Genomic DNA, 12,062 nt, shown 5'->3' on the forward strand with positions numbered 1-12,062 from the left:
ATAAAACATTTATAATATCTTATCTTGGTCTTATAATAACAATAAACAAAGTACAGACTAATGAGCTATAATCTTATAATTTCGGTTTCGCAATATTAATGATGTTATCATATGTTGTGGTCGCTTATCATTGGAGTAAATGAGTAAAGTTTTCTGGATGTATAAAACTCTTATATTATCCAATCAAATTACTGGCAAAGCATTAAGAAGGACGACATTTGACATTCACAATTACCATTAGGAAGGATATATACTACTACTTCAAGGTTCAAACACTTATTATTGGTTTTGGAGTTTGGTTTCGTAAACTATACTCTAATGGGCCACAATCCAAGATCCAAAACTCTAGCCCAATCCCAATAAACTTTTTTTTTTTTTTTCATAGAAATACTTGCTTTTACATCGATTTTTATAGATCACTCGTTGTCACAAAAAAAAAAAAAGATCACTCACCAATTATTGATATTTATATATATCATAACTAAACTTATATTGACATGTTAAGATCTCGTAGATCATTTTGGTACGTTGAAATCCAAGAATCAATAACTTTAATCTCTTTCTCTCTTTGCATCACCAGCCACTGCGGATCTTCTTTGTTCTTCAAACTGATATCTTGACAATGTGAACCTGCTCATATATTAATTTTTTTAATTAAAATTTTGAGAGAGTTCATCATCATATTCATAAACGATTTGTTGGATAAAATGTTTGACGAAAACTGAAAATTTGATAAATTACCATTTGTCGTGATTGCGACTACAGTATCTGAAATATCCTCCAAAACTCTGGAAACATATGAAAAGAAATCCCATGAAACCTTATATACATTGACACACCAATAACATATTCAATCATGTATGAACAAGTTATTAGGTTTATTACCCGCCAACGCTGTAAGGATCTGACAATCCATTAGAAAAAATGATGTTGCTCCCAAATCTTCGGAGGATTAACTTGACATCCTGAAATATATAATTCATATATAGTAAGTTGTAGCTAATTATTTTCATCAAACTATTACCTGTAGAAAATCAATACATTTATATGAAAATATATTTATATTAACTATCAATACGTTGTAAGTTGTTCTAAATCTTGAAATTTAAAGAAATATTGACGAAAAAGATAATAACCAAAATGTAAGCGAAACATATGTAAAAATAGCGAAAGTTAAATTATGATTTAAATTAGAGACAGTAAATACAAGGAACTCCAAAAATTCAATTTAAAAGTGTCTTTAAACGATGGCAATTTAGTGGCTTGTGTCATAGACTTAATTATTAATAATATTAATACGATTTTAAAATTAGTTGAATAATCATATACCTGAATGCCGAAGTACGTAGTGATCCAATGTGGTCTAGGAGGGACACCATAATAAGACTCACACCCATCAATGTAACTGGTCATGTTAAACGGTGCCGTTGGAAACATTGTATCTTGTTTGTCATATCCCACGGGTATCACTATCTCGCTGCAGCTCTATATAAAGATCATTCATGTAATTTTATTTTCTATATGAATCAGATGAATTAGGAAACAATACCACATAAATCATTAGTATATCTTTAGAATTCATGACTAAAATCTCTCCAAATTTAAATCCACCAAATTAATTAAAATGGTTAGTGCGATGCACCCCTTTAATGCATATGACATTCTATCGTGTTTAGAATGTTTTTAAATGCCGAATTTACATACCTGCCATCTCCATGCGATGTGATTGTTTGTTGGCTGCGAAAACATATTGGTATCATAGCAAGTTCGGTTGCCTATTAAAGCGACAACACCAGCAAAAATTCGGTCGAGTAAAGTGTCTTTACGGTTTGGTGTGTTGGCGTTGATTGCGTTGCACACGTTGGCCACCCAATAAGTCGGACCCCGGTTGTATTGAACAGCTTCGGCATATATCGTGTCCAAGAAGTCTTTGATATTGAAGCTTCCGTTCAGTGGACTGATAAATAATTTTGAAGAAGAAATTAAGCATAAAAATGTACCTTCTTATTGTTTATTTATTTTTGTTGTCTTGGACAACTACAGAAAAATGTAGTTTAAAATAACAAATTAAGATATTTCTCCCTTACGCGCAAGTTTTGAATGTTTTGCTAAGGATCGAGAGACCATTGGGTTTGACAGCAACTCTATCGATTTCTTTCCATGATTTACGGATCCTGGTATAACATCTTTCACTCGTTTCCTAATGGAATATATGTGAGAGAAAAAAGTATGTGATTAATTAATTAGTTAAGACTATCAAGTAACAGCAAAAAATAGTGAAGAAAACGAAATAGTTGAAATACTGATTGTGATAAAAATAACTCCTAAATGTTGATATGGTCTATGAGAGGATAATTATTATTACCTTGAAAACTTTGGTTACAATATAATAATAACCAATTTTAGGACGAGTATCTTCAAAGTAGAGAAGAGGAGCTGAAGATGCTAATGCTCCGAGTGCTATGTGTGGATATTTTAGCCTGAACCATGCCGCTAACACTTTGTACCATGAAAAAGAAATAATTTATTTAAATCCTTAATATCATAGAATGCTACTTAATATTATCATTGTGAGATCAAGAATAACTACATCACATAAGCCAATTAGTAAGATACGGTTATAATAATTTTAACATATGATATATTTATATATACAGGACTTACTTCCACCATAGGATCCTCCTATTACAATGATAGGGCTATGTTTGGTGGAGTACTTCTCCTTAACGTGCAAAAGAATCGCGGCGTAATCTGCTAGGGCTTGTGCTGCGTTCAGATACCCCAACGTACTTGCGTTCTTCAATGCTTCTTCTGCTGATCCAAACGGCATTGTCTTCCCATAATACCTATGCTGCATTATACAACATATGCATTTATATACAAATTACTACAAAGATTAATCTAACCGCGCATTTTATAAGATTAATCTAACCGCACATTTTATACAGGTCCAGCTTAGAGGGTGTGCCCATAATGCATTTGCACAGGGTCCTTCATTTTTTAGTCAATTTTCTTTAAGCAATTAGGGTCATGTTTTCTTAAAAATTATATGAAAAAGGTCCAAATCTAAACATATTTAAGATATAAAAATTGTTTTTTAATTGGGCACAAGGTCCCACTTTTATATGAGCCGGGCCTGTTTTATATATATATAAACACACACACCTCTATGTAGACGAGTAGCGCTTTTAGGTGAGGACCGTTGTCACGAAGAAAACCGATGCCAGACAAGTCAGAGTCTAACGAAGATTCCTCTCCTAGAAACGCTAAGATTGGCGCGTTGGCTTTAGCACCACCCCAGTGTGAGGAATTGATGGCGTATCTTTGTTGAAAAGTCATATAGCTTTTCGGTGTGAATGTGAAATGGTCGAGCGTCTGATTAAAATAGTACATTTTAAGATCAGATTCATCTATTTTTTGTGTTGATCCATCGGGTGCATTCTTTAGCATTTTCGAGGAAATCCCAAGTCGAGCAATTTTGGAGTGTGCGAAAGAGATGAAATAAGATGTCGATGTTGAAGATATCAATAGAAGGAGAATTGAATATGCAAGAGACATTTTGAGAGTGTTTATCTTAGTAACTTGGAGCGGTATATTAATGGTCACTAAGTTGGCTTCCCAAGCTCATGCACCAATACCTTTTTATAGATCCCAAAAGTTGTAATGCACTATACGTATATATGTGTATATTTTAATACTTATATAGGGAATGCAATCTAATATAAGTTTTAGGGTTTTCAGAAAACATGTCTATTTTGAATTTAACATCACTAAAATTCCGAAAATTAGAAAGTCAATTAAATATTCAACGAAAACCAATTTGAAATCATATTTGCGACGACGCTTATCTAAACTAGTCTACTTAATCGAGATCTTAATCAAAGAAACGTACATGCTTTGGTCACCGCACATGAGTCGTGACTACCACAAAGTACTTATTACTATTTTGAAGTTCTTAGAAGAATAAAAAATAAACCGATCTGTACCCTTCCAAGCTCTTAGATATTTTGGAGCAATATTGGACTTAACTGTCACAATCATCTGACTACAAATCAACTATGGATTGGTCCAACTCGATTCTATCACAATCACAAGAGTTTTAATTAAAACTGAATTTTCTAACATGTGGCAGTCGTTACACCATGGAATTCAAGTGGAGTATTGACTTTAGAACTTTGTTGCGGAAGTTGATCTCTCAATTTTATCCTAACGGGCCATTGAATCAATTTCTTCACCGACCGATCAGGCCATATTTTATTCAGTCTCAAACAAATTATGCTTACTTATTAATAGGAAATGTCTTTGTGCCATATAATTCACACGATATAATGGTTCAAGTTAAGAATCATGGGCTTTTTCTTCACCATTTATAGTATTTAGAACATTTTAAATTGATACATAAAGAAAGCATGTAGCTGCTAAAAAAAAAGCATGTAAAAGATAATTTATAACATGTTTAGAAATTAAAATTTTTAATAAAGTAGTTAGAAGTTGATCAAACATACAAAACATCACAAGAAAACAAAATTTATCAAAGTAGCAAAAGTTCAAAAGATTCATTGTGATGTTTTTCATTTCCCTTCTTAAATTCTTTTTATAATCTGAAAAAAAAAATTAATCAACTTCTTAAATTTTTTTAGGGTTTTGGTTTATTTTTATTTTTATTGTTTGTCATATGATTTATTTATTAATATTGAAAATAAAATAAAAACAATTCAAAAAATTGGGGTTACAATTTTTTTTGAGCTTTAACACTTGAAGAATGAAGTCATAAAACCTTTAAATTACAAAATATTATATGGGCCTAGACATATCCCGGATATTCCGTTATCTGGTACAAAGTTTAGGATTATTCGTATTTTTATCCGGAATATCCGTAATTTTACTATTTGTATTCGTATCCGTTTGACCGGATATCCGTTTTTTCGTATCAAAAACTGGAAATGGATAAGGATATCCGCGGATAACGAATATTAAACTCAAGCCTACCACTAACTACTGCAAAAATAGAATTCTTTATAACTCTGAAATTTTCATTGCAAATTAAACATAATATCAAATGATTTAGAACACTAATGATTATCTTTCCTTCTTTATATTCTTTTCTAGTGAATTCGTGTAGCCTAGCTATTTCTATTCATCCATCATATATTTGTACAAGTTTTCTCGTAAATTATGGTTTATCCTGCCACATTCTCATTCTTCATTTTATTTTGTAGCAGTAAATGTTTAGAATAGTGTCAACAATATACTATAAATGGATGTTGCATTCAAGCTAAGTAACCAAGAATAATTTACATTTCATATTAATGTTGTCATGCTGTAAAGGTTGCGCGTGCAAAGCGATGGACATATATGTTCATTGCACATTTGGCTATTGGCACCACAAAATATACATGCTTGCTTCATGAAACTGCTATCATTTCTTTATTCTTTTTATGTATAAATTCAAAACTAACATATGTTTTCATATAGTGGTGCCTTTGGCCCAGACTTCCACTTTCATCTTTTTAGTTTAACAATCAAATCTTCAACTTATAGTTTTCCATAAACCAACTATTAGTCTATTAATCGTTTGACTAAAAATACCAAAAAAAAAAGTTTATTAATCGAATTTTCAAATTTACGCAATATACCTAAACGACAAGTGGTATTTTGAAAAGTAACATGAAATTGTAAGTCTTGGAAAACTAACTTTCTTTAATGGAAAAGGTAAATACCCTTATAAATTTTAAAAATAATTCAAATTCACTTCTGGCTCAACAAACAAATTCATCACTTTTCCTACAAAAAAAAAAAAACAAATTCATCACTTTTCTTTATTTGGTGCTAAATATGGCTTTTGTAAACCCTATAATGTAAAATGTACATCATTGTTTCTTTGAATATAGCTTGCTTAGTTGCTTTAGTGGAGTCCATTTTCCTTCTTATAGATTTTGTGTGGTCAATCAGTGTTGCCTAAGCAAATATATATTTGCCTGACAAAAACATGTGGCTTATATTCATTATTAAGTGTTGTAGCCGATATCTGTCTTCAACATTGAATGGAGGCTTATGAAGAAAAGAAAAAACGTCGAAATGGAGAGGCCACGAAAAAGTGGTGTTTTTTCAAAAGAAAAGAATAAGTGGAGTATATATAAAGTTGTGAAATTGGAATAATGGTTGCTCAAAAAGCACTAGGTTCTGTTCACAGCATTTTGACTTGGTTAATTACTTAATTTGTTCTATGAATAACAAGGACATCTACTACAATCAAAACTCCAAGGTAACTTAGATGTCCAATTCTTTAATATAGTCGACAGTCGTGGTAAATTTGATACTTAACGATTGAGGATGGTCGTAATCAATGTTCTGCGTTGTGTAAAAAACATGGAGTTTCATCTAATTAATTTGGGATGTATAACAAAGGACGGCTTTATTTTGATTACTATATGTTTTAGAAAGATTAAAATGTTAACGAACTTTATTAATTAAAGTAATTAGGGTTTCAATTGCACTTTAGCAACGAAAAAAAGGAGTCAATTTTCAAAAAGGTGAATTATTTTTCAAAATCTAATTAATATTTTAGTTACTTTATTTTTATTTATTTTTATTTTTTTTGAATACCTGGAGGTTCTTGGCCAAAGCCCGTAATCTCTCCAGGCCGAAACCACAACATGTAATATTAGTTTCGTCCTAAGCATCACTCAAACCGACGACCTCTAAGTTTCACCTAGGATCTTTACCAGTTGAGCTAACGATACTTGGTTATTTTAGTTACTTTAACAATATCCCAAATATGATGAAGCTACAAAAATCATGTTTCTCCAAACAATTTTTTTTATTCAAAGCTAATTATTGCTATAAAATCTCATATGATTCCATTATGTAGTCACAGAATGAGATTCAAGCTGTAGGAAATATAAAATAAAAATGAATAATATCATAACGCACATGCACTCATATCTAGTATTTTTGCAACACTTTGGTGACGGGTGGGTAAAAATACTTCCGGGTATATCGGATATCCGACCCCTTTTTAAAATTCCTTCACAAAAAAATTTATTGGGTCGGGTTATATTTAACCCAACTCATACACCATATATTCCATATTTAATAATTTAGATATTTAGAAGATTTCATTAAGATTTAGAATTATGATTCTCTTATCATATTTGTTAGATTTGTTTTTAACTGTTTTGAATCATCATATAATCCATAAAGTAAAAAAAAAAATCAATTTTTTTTCTGCATATACTGTGATTCAAAATTTTAAAAACGGACATATATTATCCAATTGACGAAAATGTGTGTTCAACGTTCTACATCGATTAAAATATTTAGACAATTATTCAAAATCATATCATAAATAAGATCAACATTAATAAATAAATGAGTTTTTGGCCGGACGGGTTTGGCGGGACGGGTTTTTGAATCAACAATAATAAAAGATTAAAATATCATTAATCTGCCGCTTTAATACGGATTAAATCCTTATTTTTTTAATACCACCGATATTAGACATATTAAATCAGTTTCATTTAGAAAAGATTGTATAAAACCAAAAATTGTCCCGTGGTATAATGTTACTTAATAACAATATTTATAAAATTTTAAAATATCATTAACATGCCTCTTTAATATATATTAAATCTTCAGTTTATTAAAATATAAATGTCTTAGAGAATGATATGTATTTGTAAATTTTTATATAATAAATAATCATTAAACTTTAAAATAAAAATAAATCACGGGACGGGTTAAGAAATTACGGAACGGGTTATATTTCGTAACAGGATTATATGGCGGACGAATTTGAATCAATATTTATATACAGCTTTAATACGGTTTAAATCCTCAGTTAATTAATAATTGTCTCGTGGATTCGTGATATACCGTTACTTAATAACAATTGTAAACTATAATGTAAATAAATATTTTATAAGGAGATACAATTTACAAAATATTTTTATACTAATTTTAAAAATAAATTATCCCGCGGTGTACTGCGGGTTAAAATCTAGTACAAAGATATAACGTTGCTAATAGTAATCAAACATTCAATCATATATTTTCCATTTGTTATGATATAATGATTCTTGTTCGCGCGCGTGGGGACAGTTTGCAATTGAGTAATCCAACATCTTTGATTAATATTGGTTCCTGACATTGAACTACCTCTTTATTGGTAGATCCTTTAACAAAAGAAAAACATATTAAAAAAAAGAACCTCCTATTGGTAAAATGTAGAAGTAGCGACGAAATCTAACGGTTTTGCAAACTTTTTTTCTTTCAGTTCACTCATTGTTTATTCTAACGAAGATGCCAAATACTATAATTTTCTAGTTTCTACTACTGTATTTATTATATATATATATATATATATATATATATATAGATTGCTATTATTTTATATGAAATATAGAGAAAGCTTTGCTTTTACATATAAATTTTGGATTACCTATCAATCACGTATGTTTGGTATTTTAAAAAATATGACCAAAAAAAAAACAAAATCATACGTGATACTGATTTTGGTTTTGGTCTTTTGGATATCGGTTCGTAAACGATATATGGGCCACAGTCCAAGGTCCAAAACTCTAACTCATTCTCAATAACTACTGCTGTACTGCATTTTATATGGATGCATGTATTACTGATTTACACATTTATTTTATTTGTATAAATATATACATTTTAAAAAAAAAACCTTGGTTTTCAAAAATATTTACAATGGAATGCCAATATTTATAGCATTTATCCAAACAATTATTTACCATCTACACAACCAAACACAAGATTTTAGCATTAATTATAAATTAAAATATCTATATAATTTTCCATATTTAATAATATAATATTCCACATTTAATAATATAATTATTTACAAGATTTGGTTAAGATTTAAATTATAATCTTCATATCATCTTTGTTTGACTTTTTTATAGTTGTTTTAAATTATCATATAAAACTTAATGATAAGATAAATCTCAAAAACAAATCTGCATATATTGTGATTTAAAATTTTAAAAACGGACATATATTACTCAACTAATTTAAAAAAGTGTGTGTTCAATATTCCACACCAGCTAAAATGTTTAGACAATAATTCAGAGTCATATTATAAATAAAATCAAAATGAATCCGAATCTTATTGAGCTGGAAGCTTAACTTAACAAGCATCTAAATTTAAAAGTTTATATAAGGTTCAATTTAGTTTTTAGTAAAAAAAATTAATTTTACCGGATAAAGTAAATTTAAACTTTTACAAAGTTTTAAATACAATAATTGATATATTTTTATAAAAAAAATCTTAAATATTATAATTGATATATTTAAAATCAATAAAAATTTTATAATATTATGAATATTTGCACATATAAAAATTTCAAATAACATGAGATGATTATATTACGGGACGAGTTTGAATCAACAGTAATCAAAATTTAAAATATCATTAAACATTCCGCTTCAATGGGTTAAGTCCTCATTTTATTATTTTTAACACTACCCTGAAACTTCAGATGATCAGATACATTAGTATTAATTCTTCTAGCTGGTCGTGGAGGATTATCAAGCCACTGGTCATGCCAGATTCGTATTGTATTACCATCACCCACTCGCCATCTTAAACCCTGTTTAATAAGCTGTGTATCTTGATAAATACTTCTCCATGCATGGCTGGATCGCTTTCCCAAGTTTGCATCCATCAGAGTAGAGTTAGGATAATACTTTGCTTTAATAACACGGCTAAGCAGGGAGTGAGGTTCTCGAAGTAGGCGCCAGCTTTGCTTTGCAAGTATGGCAATATTGAATTTATTTACATACTTAAATCCCAGACCACCATATTGTTTTAATTGAGACATTTTGTCCCATGAAACCCATGGTATTTTCTGCTTCTCCTTAGCAAATGACCACCAAAACTGTCGGATTTACTATGTGATTTGAGCAATTAACCTCTTAGGTAAGAGAAAACAGGACATACTATGTGTGGGAAGCGAAGTAGCAACAAATTTGATTTAAACCTCTTTTCAAGTTGGAGATAAAAACTTACAATACCAACTTTCAAGTTTATTTTGCACTCTTTGAAAAATATAAGAAAAAGTATCATATTTATTTCTTCCCACATATTTAGGTAAGCCAAGATAGCGTCCAAATCCTCCAATCCGAGAAATGCCAAGATTAATAATATTCTGTTGGACTTGAGATTGAACATTCTTACCAAAAAGAATTGTAGACTTTTGGAAATTAACATGCTGACCCGAAGCTGCCACATACATTTGGAGCTATCAAGGATCTGCTTACAATCATCTTTAGTAGCTTGACAAAAAAAGCAGAGAATCATCAGCAAAAAAACATGTGTGAAATAGGAGGACCACTTCGACTCGCTTTGAAACCGTGAATAAGGTTTCTTTTAATTGCATCATTTAGAAGATTTGATAATCCTTCAATACAGAGTAAATATAGATAAGGTGAAAGGGGATCATCTTGTCTCAAGCCTCTCTGTGTAATTATCTTCTTATTTGACAAGATTAGTTAATAAAGTTGTGCATTTTATCATTTTAAGTTATTTAATCGGCTCATAATAAATTAGATATTTAATTGTTTAGTGGGTTTCGCATTTAATTAGCCCAAATTTTTGAAAGATGGACAAAACCTATAACATGTGATGCCATAAAACGCAAAGTTTCATTAAAACAATCATCTTCAACCTTTCAAACCCTAAAAATTTAAAAAAAAAACATTTATAGCGGCCATGGATACAAGGAATCTGATATATTGCTCAAAACACATAGTTAACCGAAAAACTGATCGGTTCTACCATCACCGAACCAAAATTATTGGGTAACCGAACCCCAATTGAAAACCTTCCGATCGGTTAAGTCAAGAGAACCAAACCCAAACCGAAAACCGAAAATCACGGTTCGGCTCAGTTCGGTTAAAAATCGCAGGCATGTTGAAATCCCTCCCAAACCAAGATTCGGACTCTCGCTTCTAGAACTTCCTCGTGGAGCAAAAATGACCAGTAGAACTAAAAGAAAATGAATATATATATATATATATATATATATATTCTCTATATATATACTTTTGATAAAATTAAGTTATAATTTATTATTTTAATTGTTTATAAAAATAAATAAATAAATAAATTTATTTATAGAGAAAACATTTTTTTTCTTTTATATTTGTTTTTGGGTCAAAATTGGGTTAAAATAGAGTCAAAATCGATTAATTTTGGTCAAAATTATGGGTAAGTCAAACCGAATTAAATATTATCGGTTAATTGATCGGTTCAATTGGAGGCGTAGTTTTACGAACAAATCTGAAAGTACGTGTAGTTTTATTGAAATTAAAGTTTTTTTTGGTGGTTTTTTCAGAGGTAAAAAGTTTGGGGTGGAAAGCTGAGATTGCAACTAGTATAGGACTGAAAAATTAGCCAACCCTTAATGATTTATAGTATCACTTTTATCATAACTTATAAATTTAGATTAACATGTTAAGATCTCTTATCATTTTGGTACGCTAAAATCCAAGAATCAATAACTTTAATCTCTTTCTCTCTTTGCATCACCTGCCACTCCAGATCTCCTTTGCTCTTCGAGGTGATATCTAGACAATGTGAACATGCGCATATATTAATTTTTCAATTAAATTTCTGAGAGAGTTCATCTTCATATTCGTAAACGATTTGTTAGATCAAATGTTTAACTAAAACTGAAAATTTCGTAAATTACCATTTTTTGTTGTGATGGTGACTAAAGTATATTAAATATCCTCCAAAACTCTGGAAACATATGAAAATAAATCCCATAAAACCTCACATTGACACACCAATAGCATAAATAAACATATATGAACAAATTATTAGGTTTATTTACCCGCCAACGTTGTAAGGATCAGAGAATGCATTAGAGAAAATGATGTTGCTCCAAAATCTTCGGAAGATTAACTTGACATCCTGCATTATATAGTTCATAATAATTAAATTCTAGCTAATTATTTTCATCAAACTATTACCTATAGAAAATCAATACAATTCTATGATTTTTTTTTACGATTCTATTAATATGTTGTTTTTG

The 12,062-nt window shown here is 30.0% G+C and overlaps 1 protein-coding gene across 1 annotated transcript; it reads right to left on the bottom strand.

Moving 5' to 3' along the window:
- Positions 1 to 158: 158 nt before the first annotated feature.
- LOC9310164 (lysosomal Pro-X carboxypeptidase) lies at positions 159 to 3,630 on the bottom strand. Its single transcript, XM_002874051.2, has 9 exons — positions 3,166 to 3,630; positions 2,665 to 2,851; positions 2,366 to 2,499; positions 2,088 to 2,200; positions 1,705 to 1,957; positions 1,330 to 1,485; positions 886 to 965; positions 742 to 788; positions 159 to 630 (listed from the first exon to the last, which is right to left on the bottom strand). Exons 1-9 carry the CDS (start codon positions 3,556 to 3,558, stop codon positions 488 to 490), a joined length of 1,506 nt encoding a protein of 501 aa, XP_002874097.1. The 5' UTR covers positions 3,559 to 3,630; the 3' UTR covers positions 159 to 487.
- Positions 3,631 to 12,062: the final 8,432 nt, after the last annotated feature.

Source organism: Arabidopsis lyrata (assembly GCF_000004255.2).
Source record: "Arabidopsis lyrata subsp. lyrata unplaced genomic scaffold ARALYscaffold_6, whole genome shotgun sequence".
Lineage (NCBI taxonomy): Eukaryota > Viridiplantae > Streptophyta > Magnoliopsida > Brassicales > Brassicaceae > Arabidopsis > Arabidopsis lyrata.

Coding starts and splice junctions, on each gene's coding strand:
- LOC9310164 (XM_002874051.2), bottom strand. CDS start 3,558: ATGTCTCTTGCATATTCAATTCTCCTTCTATTGATATCTTCAACATCG. Junction 2,500..2,664: donor AGGAGGATCCTATGGTGGAA/GTAAGTCCTGTA, acceptor CATGGTACAAAG/TGTTAGCGGCATGGTTCAGG. Junction 1,486..1,704: donor ACATCGCATGGAGATGGCAG/GTATGTAAATTC, acceptor ATCTTTATATAG/AGCTGCAGCGAGATAGTGAT.